Here is a 14,636-nt window from a genome sequence, read left to right as displayed (position 1 = left end):
ATGATATCAGGCTACCTCACTGTGGTTACATCCAAGCATTCCTCTTAGATCATTTAACTGGAAGGCTGGACCCAAGCCTTCCAATTAAAAACTGCAGCACAAATGGGAGTGTGCAACCTAAGAAGAACCTGCTCTACCCACCCTTTGCTGGCAACAGTGAACACATCCAGGCTAACTTTAGCAAAAACACACAGCAGAAGTCTCCATGGCATTCCTAATACCGACAGGAACAGAGCCTGATCTTGAAAACATAAATTAACAGGGCCTGCCTACAGAGCCAGCTCCACTGCTAGCCATCAAGCAGAAAATCTTTTCCAATACCCAAGAGCATTGTTGCAATTAAACCAGATATTTCTTACCTTATGCTGACAGACAGGCAACACAGATTAGCCATGGTCATGACTGTTAATAACCCATATGTACTATGTGTATGCTTTCATGACCAGTCACACCCTGTCTTCTCTTTTATGAACAAAACAGAGCCCATGCCTTCATTTTCTTCTGGGGAATTTAATAAACTAGAACATTCAAAAAACTAGAGTATACAGCTGATTCTTCTAGTAGCTGTCTTCTCTCCCTACCTCCTTTTGAAAAGCCAAGTACTCAAAACTGGACATCCTTTTTCAGCTAAGATCCCAGCAGAGCTGTGTGAACATCAAACTTTTCCTCCTCTACCACCCTCTGTGTTGTCAATGCATCCCAGATTGATGCTTGTCTGTGTCTGCAGCAAATTGCAATCAGCTGTAACTTCCCAATCTTTTCTGTAGAACTACTTCTAGGCCACAATTATTCCTCATTTTATAGCTGTGCATTTGATTTTTCCATCTTAAGGTACAGGAATCGGCGCTTTCCTTTGTAGAAATTCATCTTCCTGATTTCAGATTATTTCTCGACTTTATCAAGCTCATTTTGAATTTTAATCAGTTCTCCACAGTGCTTGCAACCCCTGTCTCCCCTCCTCCCACACTAGCACAGCTTGGTGTCATCATGTACCACACTACAGCTGTGACAAGGAGACGTGCTGGTAGTTTTTTTTTGAGTTTGAATATGCAGTGAAAAGCAAGAGGAAAGAAAAGAAAATCAATGTCATTTTAAATAGCCAGAAAAAGATTCAAAAAGTAGATTAGGGATAAAACCCCAGAAATCTTAAATATCTTCCAAAGGAGCTTCTCAGCTGAGCACTAAAGTTGTGACAAGATTTTAGCTCTGGGGAAGGCATTACCCATTAATTTACCCCTTGGCATCACCTATCTTTAAGTATATAACATTATATACTTTTATATACAGTATATAGCATTAATAAAGAAATATTACTAAGGGAGTTTCTGTGTTTATTTATGGACCAGGCAATATATGGTGGATAACATGAGTTTTGCAGCACTTTTAATCTTGTTCCCATCTTAATTATATTTATTCTTATATGTTTCCTGGAAAGAAGTACCCACATCATATAGCCACAGTTTCATTGTCTCCTTTGCATTATCCACTGATTTTTTAGAATGTATTAACAGCAGAGCCATCTTTTAGCCTCAGAGTACATACTCAGGTGTTTTTGTAGGCAAGCAATTAGAAGACTGAAAAGTCTTACAATATGTTCTTCTGTATTGTTCCATGGAGAGCAAATCTGGAAGCACCAAACAACTGCAGCATCCCATGACACTACTACAGCCAAGAGTTACTGCTCACTGTGCAAAGTGACTTGCAGATGTATACACAAAATCTTGCAATTAAAAAAAATATTAAAATCCTCACATGGGAAGTCACCTCAAAAAATCCTCATAGTTGCTATCCTACAAACAGACCATGCATATGTGTATATGCTTCCTGCTAAAACCCAACCCTTTTCAGACCAAGAGGAGGCAATTTGACATTAAAACATTCCTTATATGAGCTCAATTAGGAATTTCACAGCACATCCACTAAAATGTCAAAACCCTGTTTGCTTTGGAAATAAGCAGTAGAGAATTCCCCTGCCTTTTCCCGTTTGCTGAACAGCAAATCAAAACACTACAGAAACCTGGGATATCAGGGAAGGCTCTCTGTGAAGGAAATAAACCAAAACCAACTTGTCAAATGGGACTCCCTGCTGCTGCCCACCATGTGGTGCTCTAGTGAGCTGCATCTGTTCAGCTATTAAACATCGTTGTGAGTCTGATACTGACAGCAGTGGCATTATCAAATATGCTGAGTAGTTATTAAGGCTCTCTAGAATAATCCACTTATTTTGGTTGGTAGAAGTTACTGTAAAGGGTCTTCACGTATGATAATGCTCTTTGTGCTTATCCCTAAATGACAAGGTACTGCTACACTGACAGCTTTAAAAATTTCATCTGCTGTGCCAGGCAAATGCTGAGTACTTTTGCTGCAGGAACTCTCCATTGTTCCCTGGAATTCACTGGGTCAGGGAAAAGAGCCCCATAGGGGTAACAAGGACATGAATGGGGGGGTTTCACAGCAGACAGGAAGAAGGCAGTCTTGCTGCATTTGGTTTGTAGGCAGTAAATTGCAAGCCCATCAAGGGGGAGGGATGAAATAAAAGTAAGAGATTCTGGACCAAAGTGGAGCATGATGCTATCTGCTATAATTCCTCATCCTCATCCTTCAATCCAGAGGCCTGGGATGAAGAGGAGTACCTGACCCAAAGGTGGAATAACAGAGGAAGGAATTCCCAGTCCTGTACAGGCAGCTTTCCTAGCCCACAAAGAATGTGTAATGCTGCAGCAGCAAGTGTGATTTACATCTCCCTGAGGGAACATCTGGACTTACATTTCACCCTTGACTGAGCATAGATCATCACCTACACATTCCAGCACGAGAAGTTAAAGCCACGTTAGCAGCTTCATGCTGCTGCACTGAAGGCTTGGGGATAATTTCACGGAGAGCTGGCAAAACTGAAGGGCTGTGTCTTTCCTTTGTTCCTCAGCATCCCTTATTCAAGGTAAACTAGGTAATTATCGAAAGGCAGGAAATGCATGAGTCAGTTCCTTCAGCTAATCCACCCTCCGAAGCATTAGCATGTTTCGGTGTAAATGGGCTTTCACAAAGAGCGAGATACTTAAGCCTCTCCAAACACTTAACAGGGAAACTCATCTGTTGTCAGTGGGATTGTTACATTAAACATAAACCACCAGAACACAGAACACCGAGAGTATCAGTTCATTAAATCTTTATCCTGTCTGTTATTGTTGCAGGAATTCCTCTGAGTGGTATGATCTAAGCAAAAAAAAAGAAAAAAACTTCAGAGCAGCGGCAGCCCACTGTCAAGTGGGAAGAATCACTGCTGGATTCAAGGAGAAGGCAAATATTGTACACCTATGCTTGTTGCTGAAAGAGAAAGCAATAGGCTGCTCAGTGCTCCACCAGCAGTGGAGATGCACTGATGTCAAGGGTGCAAGGTAAGACTGACAGTGATTAAAGAGCATAGGCAAGTAAGTGAAAGGAAGATACAACTGGCAGCCACGGTTTCAGAAAACACAAATAAATTTCCTGCTCTGCCTCTGTTTCCTGCAGAATCCTGGTGCAATGAGCTAGTGTTAAAGACCACAAAAGTTAAGTAAGTTAATTGGATGAAAGTAGGAGCCAAGCCCTGTGTGTCCAGTTCTACCCTCCCCTACAGTTTCTCTAGTTCTTCCTCACTGATACAGTGGTGTAAGGAAACAGGGAGAAAGGCTCAAGACCATGAAACAGTCTAGAAGGAGAAAAGCAAACTAGCATTAAATATGAAAAGAAGTTTTCAATTTGGTGATGACACAGGCTTCACAGAGCAAAACCTGAATTAAGTAAGTGGTCTAATTAACTAATTGTGAGTTACAATTAAGGTAGTATCTCACAAAACCAGAATAGTATTAAGATGAGCTTTCCTTATTTGCACAAAGTGATTAACTATATTAGCAATGTTTACTTAAACAAATGACTGAAGAAAAGCAGAAGTTTCTGTAAAATTGTTTCTGAACCTCACCTTCCAGCAGTAGTTTTCTGGTTTGATGCAGATCCTGCTCGTACTTATTCATATTTCTGCAATATTTTCAAACAAATCAATAGTGGAAGTGGTGGGATGAGAATTACTTGGAGTTAGGATCAGAATCTGTTCAGGTCATCAGCAGCACTTTTGCCCTCATCTTGTTCTGCATCAATAGGCTAATCACTCTCACTGGTATTAAAAATAATATTGTTCATCCTGCATATCCACAGAAAAACCACTATACTGGTACTTTGTGCTGCAGTGCACACTTCATCCTTATCTTCACTTAGGGCTCATAAATTCAAAAGACAGGGAATTAATGGGCCAGATCTTGGGTTCTGGCTTTTATTCATAGGAAACAAATCCTGATCTGTCCTGTGCAAACCTGGTCCTTCTTCGGTGGGTCAACAGCAGTCTGAGAGTCACTGTCCCTTATTCAAGATAAAAGTATAGTCTAGGATATGCTGAACTTGATGCCATTGCTCCAGTCTGTTTTTTTCCTTTTTTTTTTTTTTTTTTTCCCAAACCACACACTGTCAGCTCAAAGTGTCTGAAACCAGCCTGCATTGTCAGGGCTCCTGACACACTGGGTACATATTCCTTCCACATGGTGTTGAGCTAAGCACACCCAGCAGGGAGGAGGGAGTACAAACCCCTCTTTTTGTGCTTCCCTAAAATTAGGCAAGATCTAGGCAAGAATAAGCTTGGAAATATTAATCAGGGCTGACTCTCTTACCTGCCTAGGTATAAAAAACTGTATATGCTTATTATATATATAAGCATATAATAGAAATACTATTATATCTATGTCAAAATATAATAAGTAGAATATTACCCCCAAGGATAATATGGGGGTAGCTTGCTCTTGGATTTTACTCTCCGTTATCCAGAGCTCTCATTCTCCAAATAATAACAATAATTTCCTGTATTTGAGTTCCTTCTTCATTTGGATGATCAGCCAGGTTACAGTGAACACCTCAATGGCTCTGCTACTTCAAATAGTCAAGAATCCTTTTAATCTTAATAAAGTTGCTAAAATGCCTGCTAAATTTTTCATTGGCACTTTTTATACATGGCAATGTTCTGTGAGAGTTGGTGCCAAGTTATTAAAATATCTGCAACCTTCATGCAGAAGGATGTTGGCTAGTAGCCAGCACTAGGAATTTAGAATTACAAGTATATGATTAGACTGTGATGGATCTAAAACGTCAGTGAAAAGAGATAACATTAACTAGGAAAGGTGGGAGGCAAGACAGTATATTTATCTGTACATCATAAAGTAATTCCTGTGTCCTCCTTTCTGAAGCCAGAAATTTGTTATTTATATGTGAAAAGCTTTGACACCCGTGGATATACCTCCTAATTCTGGCCACATGCTTATTTGCTTTGTTGTTGCTGCTTTTGTTTTTTAATTAAGCAGAATTTATCGATGGTTCTCATCAAGAAGTTCTTCCATGGGAGTACACCATACAGTCACCACCTGAGGTGACTCTGCTGTTCCTTCCTATGCCTCATTTCATGGGAAAGAAAAGGTATGTGATTCCTGAGACCCCTGGATGTTTTCACTGGGATTCACTGGGACTGGTGAATTTGCCCAACACAAATTTGTGTTCGAGGACATGGCAGAAGAAAAAGTTGGGAAACAAGTGAAAGGGAAGAGAAGGAAATAATCCTTGAAAATATGACTGCATGTAATCCATAGAGTACTTCAGAGCTTAAAAAGTGACTATATAAAAAATTAGAGGAGCTTTATGAAGAGGTAATGAGCTTCTATAAGCGTGTGCTGATTAAATATGTTTGGTCTTGTGCTTGCTTTTCCAAATTGGTGAACTTGAATTCTTAATCTTGGTGCTTTTTTAAACTCAGAAAGAAAATTAAGTTCCATGTTTATGTTCTCTCCTCATCCCATATCTAAGGTTCCATTGATGCACAGTTTGTAACAATAAAATCATAGGAAAACTTGCCATCAAATTCAGTACCAAAGTTCTGGATCTTAAGCAGTTCTGCCAACAGATGGATTCAATTTCCAGTGTAATTTTGAGATATGTGGGATCAGAAGGGAATTTAGAATCCACTACCTGATCTGTACGATAACTTCATACAATACCACAGCCACCTGCAATTCTCTCCATATTGTTTTCAGCTGGTTCTGATCTGTGTGGGCCCACCAGAAGTGTTTTAAAGATCTACACACCTTCAGCCAGGCTTTACACCTTTTCTAGAAGGAAACACTTGAGGAGGTTCATCATTGTTGAGGGTTGGAGCATTGTGCCCCTGACTCGGTGTTTTAGCTGGGAATTTGAGTCCTACTACCTGTGCAATTTTCTCTGGTCAAGGGACTGGCAAGTGGTGACCCCATTACACAGCAAGCTTTTTTGGGAAGGAAGCTTGCATTCTCCCAAAAGCACAAAAGGAGCAGGATGCATAAAGGAGTTATTTGCCGGATAGAGGGAAGCAGAAATTGCTATTTTATCCCAAGACAGATAAAGAAAAGGAAAGGAGCTGCCTCCCCCAAGCACATTTCTAGGCTGAGGAACCAGGCAATCATCTGGGCAATCAGGTGTATTGGACCTTCCAAAAAACATCAGGATTTCTCCTTGCAGCGCTCCCTGATGGCAGTCAGAATCAAACTGCTTAATTACATCAGCTGTACAAATTCCATTCATATTTTTCATACAGTAATGTATCAGTCAGTTCTGTGCCAGAATTAGCACATTTCCATAACCTTCCCTCAGCAATTTGGCCTGTTTATGGGAAGAACAGACCACTATTGCTCAATGTGCAATAACAGATTGTGCAGAGTATTCAAGATGAGGCATTAACAAATTGCTTATATAATATAAGCCCTTTTCAGAGCTTTATTTAATCTTTGTCTCTGCTGATACAAAAGAATAACTTAACTGCATGGTTTCAAAGCATGACTTGACCATCTCATTGATTCATTTATTTTCTTTCCTACAAAGTTAGATCTTTAACCTGATCAGCGAGGTAAATGATTGCTGCATTTAGTACAAATTCCCTAGATTAATTCATTGCTCCCATTCTAATTAACTTAATGTTTGTGTGCATTGAATTGCATTCTCACCTACCTGTCTAGTCCCATAAATGAGTCTGCTTTGATTGCACTGCTTTTTTTTTATTCAAACCCATAAGCAAGTCTGGAAATCTTTCTTCCATAGTAATTTTTTTTTTCAGTTTAGAGGTTAACATATAGTCTGGTTGCTGAGAATTTCGTTCCCCAAATAGAACAATCACTGTCCATGATAGTTAAACTTCCTATAGCATTTTACATTCACATACATAAAGGAAGAAAAAAAAATCACAAATAAATATTGCATCTATAAGCATAATAAAGAAGTATTAAATAATAACAGAATTCAGAATTAGATAACATCAACCTTGTGAAATTTTCTTGTACTTCAAGGTAGCAGAATATTAAAAACCACAACTGGGATAAACATAATGGTCTAAAGTCTTTCCAGGGCTCCAAAGTGATCCCTGATGCCCACTTCGCTGATATGATGATGACCTGGTTTTCAGAGGTGCTGACTACAATCAGCTTCCATTGACTTTAGCCACTGTTGTGCGTGTTAAGCACTTCTAAAATATCAGATTTCTGAAAACTAGGTCTGCCTTTTTTTTTTTTTTAAATCCCTTCCTGGATGTGAATAATTCAATTTTAAACTCATTACTATTTCATGAATATACAAGCCAGCATTGGCCTTCCCAAATCTTTGCTTTCTATAGGTATGCATATAATACAAAGGAATTCTAGATTTGCATGATGATTATTAGAAGAAATCATATTCTAGAAATATTATATTTTAAATATTATTAAACTCTTCCTGGGGAAATTAATTAGCTCCAATACAAACCATTAAAATCAAAGGTATTTTTATCATCAATCTCACTGAAAGTACATCCAGCTTTCTAGGAATTGATCCAAATACAACCAAGTCAATAAAAATCAATTGACTTTCCATTAGACATTAAGCCCAAGACATGTGAAGTATTCAAAAGAGAATAACAAATGCATTTATCATAAAATATTGCAGTTCTTTCCCTGGTACACTTAAACACAGAACTCTGTTCCTCACTTGAGTTTTTCCCCTTCTGTTCACTTGAGGGAAGGTCATTATACTTGCATAAGTTAAAATTATCCATATTTTATGGATATGTACAATAAAGTCTAACAGAGTCAGCTATTAAAAGCCTGGTGTAGCAGAGTACTGCATATGTATAACCAAGAGACAGAGGGAGGGGAGTAGGCAATAATACTCATTTTAAGCTTGCTGAAAGTTTTAAAAAAATAAAATTAAAAAAAAAAAATTCTACAATATATATTTTAATATATGTAGCATGTTAATATTTGGGACAAAGAGCATGAACCGAGTTTACTCACAATCCAAAACTCTACTTTCTGTAAGACATACAATTTTTCTGCTCCTGTGACTGTTCACCTCAGTCATTAATTGTAACTCTGAAGGCCTCACAAACACACCTTGGAAGTCTAAGGACAATATTGATTAATCCATCACGCCAGTAATGCAACATCTTCACAGTATTTCAGGTTAATTGTGTCGAGCTTTGCATATATTGATGCCATCTGTTTTAACCATACCCTACTTTTTCAGGTAATGTGTTAGGAAATCTTTTGAAGCAGTTTTCCATACTTTATCATCACAGTATTAATCTTATTGGTTAGCATTTCCCCGAAAATATTTTTTCCTAGAGACATGAAATAGAATGAAACAAAAAATGCCTACTGTCATCTATCCTGAGCTTTATTTCTTTTTATTTTGATATGTTTTTTATATCCTAAGTATAGACCGTCTCTCACTGAAATCACAGGGCATTTCACCCCACTTTTCTCCCAGAGAGGGTTAGAATAACATTCAAAACATTGCTACATCTGCCTTATTCCTTATTTTAGACCTCTGAATGTTTCTATGAGAATGATCATCAGTTCACATAATTCAGCAGATCCATACCTGTAAATGAGATTAATTAATACATTCTCATCCTGCTTGAGTTAGGAGAAGTGATCAGTTCATCTTCATGTGCCCTAAGCTGTGTGTCTTCTCTGGAATGCCAAAGCTTTATACTTTTAAATGCTCTGCTGGCCTTATGCTCCATACAAACTTCTTGTTCTTAACTTCAAAATCAGCTATCACCATAAAAACAGCTGCTTTGTGCGCCGCAAATACTTTGATTTTCAAACGACAGAGACAAAGATACGTTCAAACAAACAACAGAAACTGCTGATTCTTTCCATCAGGCATTAAAAAATGTTACATTTTGTTATAAAGTCTCTCATTTTAACAATGAAAGATGAAAACATGGTATAATTACATATTTTTTATAATGGCTGAAGCCTGTTGATGGAAATATATCCTTCTGAAACAGTGCAAATACCCTCTGTGCAACACAGGAGAATTACAGTTTCCTATGCTACCAGCGTTGACAGAAAGAGCAATTTAACAGGACTCCTTAGCCCTTTGACATGATATCTTTGTCTAACTTCACTTTGTACCTCACCATAGGAAAGCTAAAAATACAAGGTAGCAACAGCAGACTGCCTGTGGAAAACAATGACATTCATATATTTGTACACTTGGCTATCTAATGATGCAGGATAACAGGGTAGGAAGAGAAGAAAAGTGGAGGTAGGAACAGGAGTCACTGACAGAATTACCTAAGGGCACTAAAAGTCAGACAAAAAGTTAAGGACAGGAGTGCACATGGTGATTAATTGAACACTGCATGAAAAGCTGCTGCCTTTTTCCATGTGACGTGGAGATGGATGCAGACTGTGTCATGAAAAGAAGAAAAAAAAGGAAGATTGCAGCAATTGTCACAGCTACTGTTCTTCATTTATCCATCAACAGGAGAGGTAGTAGACTTTTAGGTAGGATATCTATTTCCTCTTGAACTAGATCTCCCAGCAGAGACAGCAGAGGAGACAACTTCAATATGAAAAGTCAAATGATTGAAATGAAAGCTAATTGCTGCAGCTCTGGATGACTAAAACATTTTAAAATCCCTTTCCCAAATTACTGTTTGTATCATACACACAAACAGTCCTTTATATTTATGCTGCTACAGTATAGGTGGAGTCTAATAATAATCTCTCTTGGAATTTAAAATATTTCCACTGGAACTGTTAAGCATCTGGTAGCAATGCAGACTACACATTTTGAAAAGTGTTTCTGATAACAATGGTTATTTGGAGAGGTTAAATGATTACTTTAAATAAATATATTCCTAACCTAACACCAAAAGTGTGATTCAGATGACCAAACAGCAATTTTAAATATCAGAATTTGTTCCAAGCTTGATTTCATTATTAGGTTTACATTGTCTTTAAGTAAGTAGAATAATAAAGAGGGCAAACACACATTGAAATACCCTAACTTGTAATTTCCTCTTCCATTTCTAGAATGAAGAAGGTTAAGAGCTAACTATCTCAAAGCTCTCAAGCACCCTCCCCAACATGCTAGTGAGGTCTATAATCTAAATTTTTTCAAAGCAATAGTTCCAGTGCAACTTTTTTTGCCACTACACAGAGGTGAATTATCCATGCACAGTGAATCTCCAGGTACACAGGCACTTTTTACTCATGCATATTCACTGGTGAATGGGTACGTGCAAAAAACATGCAGAATTAAACACTTCCCTCCTTATAGAGGTATCTCCTTCCACTATCCATAACCTGTTTCTGGTTGCTTAGTAGATAAGACAACATCCTAGTGGCATCTCGATATCACAGTGAAAGAAGGAAGTTTTGAGTGACAAAACTCCTACTATTTTTATTACAACTGGTTTAACACAGTAGATGCCAATATGGAAACATTTAGATCCAATTAACTATTTTTTCAAATATAACACATACATAGACCTTCCTGTTTCTATGTTCTCTTGATTTTTAGAACTGTGAGATCTCACAATATCTTTCTGAGCTAAAATGGATCTCAGGTAAAATTCTCAGAAGTATCTGCAGCTCAGCTGACTTTAATGAGATATACGGTCTTTGGTGTCAAAATTGCTTTTGAAAATACTGTCTTTCAACTTCCCTTTGAATACTAACCTTATTTGAATTAGATTCCAGGAAATTATATCCCAGTAGTTTTCCAAACTTTATCTATCACTGACAACTGTTATAAAAGTCCTTGCCAAATGTCTTAGGACTTCAGGTCAATCCTTCAGTGTCTCCACTCTAGGGACAGACTACTCTGAAGCTGCTCTCAAGAGGTCAAATCTCATTCCAGTGAAATTTCACTCAGTTACCATTTTGCTCTGAAGCAGAACAGGCTTCAGGGAGGTTCCCAAAGTCCCTTGCAAAGGCAGCAGGGGGAGGCCAATATCACCTCACAGAGCAGGATGATAAAAGGCTTTCCTGCTTCACGGAAATTTCAAAAGAACCACTAAAGTATAATTTACCATTTTCCCCATCCCTATTAAGCTGGCAGTGTTTCTGACCATAGAAAATTTTCAATTAATCTTTTTTTTTTACCATCTTTTGCTACAGCATGGGTATAAGAAAGTTATTGAAAAAAAAAAGCTTGAAAACTACAAATATTCATGAGCAGGCAATAATTTTTCATCTCCAACTCATCATTAATGAACATAATGTTTGCTTTAAAATAGAAATATCATAGCTAGACAGAAGAGCAAACAAATATTATCGTTTTGATAGACTTCAGGTATAGTAAAATTACAAGAGAAACATTCCTTTGCATGCTGATGAACAAGAAAAAAACTGTAAGAAGGAAGTAACTCTGTTGACCACAGAGGGTGGGTTTGCTCTGAGATCACAAATAAAGAAGTAAATTATAACAAGGTACCTGGTGTTTGCAAAGTAAATATTTACATTCTATCTAGCAACACAATACTTGCCTTGAAATATGTAGGCGCTCAGTTTTTCTGGCACCTGGGAGAAGTGCTTTGTTCATATTTTCAAGCTAAGATTGCACAATACCAGCTAACTACTTCATCCATGTGATTCAATGTAAGATTAGAGTATAGACAACCTCTGAATCTTATTCAAGGTTTTCTTTCTTTCTTCTTTACTCAAGCCAGTAAATAAATAAAAATTCACCTTCATCCACAATGTGCTTTTGCAGAAAAAGGAATCTGGGAAGATTGAATACCAAAATCCCATCTAATTTTAGAAATGATCACTGCTGAATGTTTTCTGAGGGTAAAAGTGTAATTGGTTATAGATCAATAAGTAATTTCATTCAAAAGGAACTGTTCCTGAAAGCAGAGACCTTCTCAAATAAAAATCAAACTAACACATTAACAAAGTTCAGACTAATCTAAACAACAAAATTTTATACTGCTCTAGTTATGTTTTTCTCAATTGATCATTTATTTATGATGCCATAAAACTCCATATGCTTTCAATTTTGATTGCTAGTTCCTTGCTTTAAGGCAGCTGAAAGACTCGCTAAGACTTTCTAGCCTAACAGTCTTTCTTTCTGCTCAAGATTTACCATCACAAAAGAATGGTGAAATCAGAGGACAAATTCTAATATTAACAATAAGCAGTCAGCTGTGATACACTGCAATTCCACTGTTAGATTCCAGATTAAATCCCCCAGGATAAATATACCTTCATCTGACACTGCTAAATTCTGTTCCATGTAATTACACTGCAATAAACTGCTCTATCTGTACAGGTAATATCTCTGTATAATTTTTAATTGAAAAGCCATGAAAAGTAGCACTGTAGCAAAAAAAGGCATTTTGAGTATGTCTGAGACCCTGTACAACATCATATGCAATAAACCTGTATCATTTAGTTCACTATTGACCCCAAAAGGTTCATTGACTGCTATAATCACACTCTGACAAAATAAATGTAAACCCCCACAAATGCAAGAACAACCAAGACAAGAAGAAATCTCATGCCTTTGGTGCTGATACTTACAATATGCAGCTCTAAATAATCTCCAAGGCCAGTAGAACTGTCCACTCGCACCAGCACAGCCTCTTTTTGCACAGTGCTAAACCCTATTGCCAGTCTGTCTGCTCGAGTGCTCGGCCGGTCGTTGGGAGGCCACGTGTAAGTGATTTGTCCACCACCTTTGCTAAAGATATACGTTGTCCCCGCTGTTAAAAAGAAACAAAAAAAACAAAACAAAAAAGAAATAAATATAATCAGCCTATTTGTACCAGTGCAAACGCACGTGGAAATCATATGCCCTACATAAATCAGGTTCTCTGGCAGTAAATGGATTCATAGGCTGTATTTCAATGTGAAGAGGTCTTTATCTCTAAAAATTACGCAGCAAGTGAAATATTAGTGGGTTTTATATTGTGCAATCAGCACTGAATATAACTTAATTGCAAATGAAACAGCTTGAAATACCATAGCTCTGATTCAGAAATGCATATCTGTTTGGAAGAGTTCTTAAGCTTATGCTTGATGAACATATTTCTGCGATGTGTAGAACAGGGATGAGTTAAACCAAATGCTTTCCCCAACTTGGACCTAATTCCAGTGGCTGACAAAAAAATGCAACTACTTAGTCACACAATGAAAATGATACATGATGGTGGCCAGCAAAGCAAGATGTTAACAAATACATTCAGATAAGATTTTTACAGATGTGAGGTTTATCATCTTGTGACAGATGGGGATAACAAGTGGAAACATGCTTTACTTGTCATGTCAGGACAAAGAGATTATTCTACCATCTGAGTAAGCAATGGCTTATTTGGATAATGCTCAATGTACATCTTTTAAAAGTGGAAATCTTTACACATTATATCCAGGGTGCACTTACAAAATCTATAATCTGTTTGAAACAAGTGATGTAATTCAAAACCACTTAGCACTCAGGTGTTTAACTTCATCACCAGCATATTTCCTCAGAACTAAAATAGCAACATATCCAGACATTTTCCATTTAAAACTTGTATCTTAACAGCAACAGCACAGAGCAGGCAAATTGTGCATGCACTTGATCTTCCATAGGAAAAGTCACTACAAGCTATCTGCTCCTTTTCCATGAGGCTAGGTCAAAGCTTAGGAAGAAAGGTTAATTCATTGTAAATACAGAAGTCTAGTTGTACCCTCTGTCCTAAACTGTCTCAAAGTGTAGCTGCTCTCTATTTTATTGCATTTTATCCGTTTATATTACATTTTATCTATTTTGTTAAATAGCTAATGATAGGACAAGTGGGAATACTTTTAAACTAAAAGAGAAAATATTTAGATTAGATACCAAGAAAAAAATCTTTACTCAGAGGGTAGTGAGGCAGTAGAACAGTTTGTCAAGAGAAGTTGTGGAGACCTCATCCCTTGAAGGCCAGGATGGCAACCTGATCATCCCTATCCATGGCATGGGGTTGGAACTAGATAATCATTAATGTCCCTTCCAACTCAAACCATTCCATGATTCTATGAAAAGTAATTCAGTTTATTCCAGCCAAAGATCTCACTCCATACTTCCCGTGTCCATGTAAGGAGACAGTACATAACAACATAATTTTAAGTCTTATTTTCTTCCAGGTTGACCAAAACGGCTGGTAGCATATAAAGGAATCTAAAATCCTTTGCACATGGGAACTTTTAAAGCCAAAGCCAAGAAGGACTGAAGGCCTGTACACTTTCACCATTCCCAGATGTCTCAAAATCTTACTGTACTGCTGAGCAAGACTGCTTTGT

At 37.6% G+C, this 14,636-nt stretch overlaps 1 protein-coding gene across 38 annotated transcripts in view; it reads right to left on the bottom strand.

Moving 5' to 3' along the window:
* The window catches only part of NRXN1 (neurexin 1), a 668,143-nt gene that overhangs the window by 195,727 nt on the left and 457,780 nt on the right, over positions 1–14,636 (bottom strand). For 37 of the 38 annotated variants that reach the window (XM_030269639.4, XM_030269642.4, XM_030269660.4 and 34 more), the window contains one exon: positions 12,894–13,075. The exons of the other annotated variant lie outside the window; for it this stretch is intronic. In XM_030269639.4, coding sequence (XP_030125499.1) covers positions 12,894–13,075 — 182 coding nt within the window. The remainder of the gene's footprint in view (positions 1–12,893; positions 13,076–14,636) is intronic. 38 annotated transcript variants of the gene reach the window in all.

The sequence above is a fragment of the Taeniopygia guttata genome, chromosome 3 (genome assembly GCF_048771995.1).
Source record: "Taeniopygia guttata chromosome 3, bTaeGut7.mat, whole genome shotgun sequence".
NCBI lineage: Eukaryota > Metazoa > Chordata > Aves > Passeriformes > Estrildidae > Taeniopygia > Taeniopygia guttata.
The sequence above is the reverse complement of the archived record's forward strand: the minus strand, read 5'-3'. Positions and strand labels throughout refer to the sequence as shown.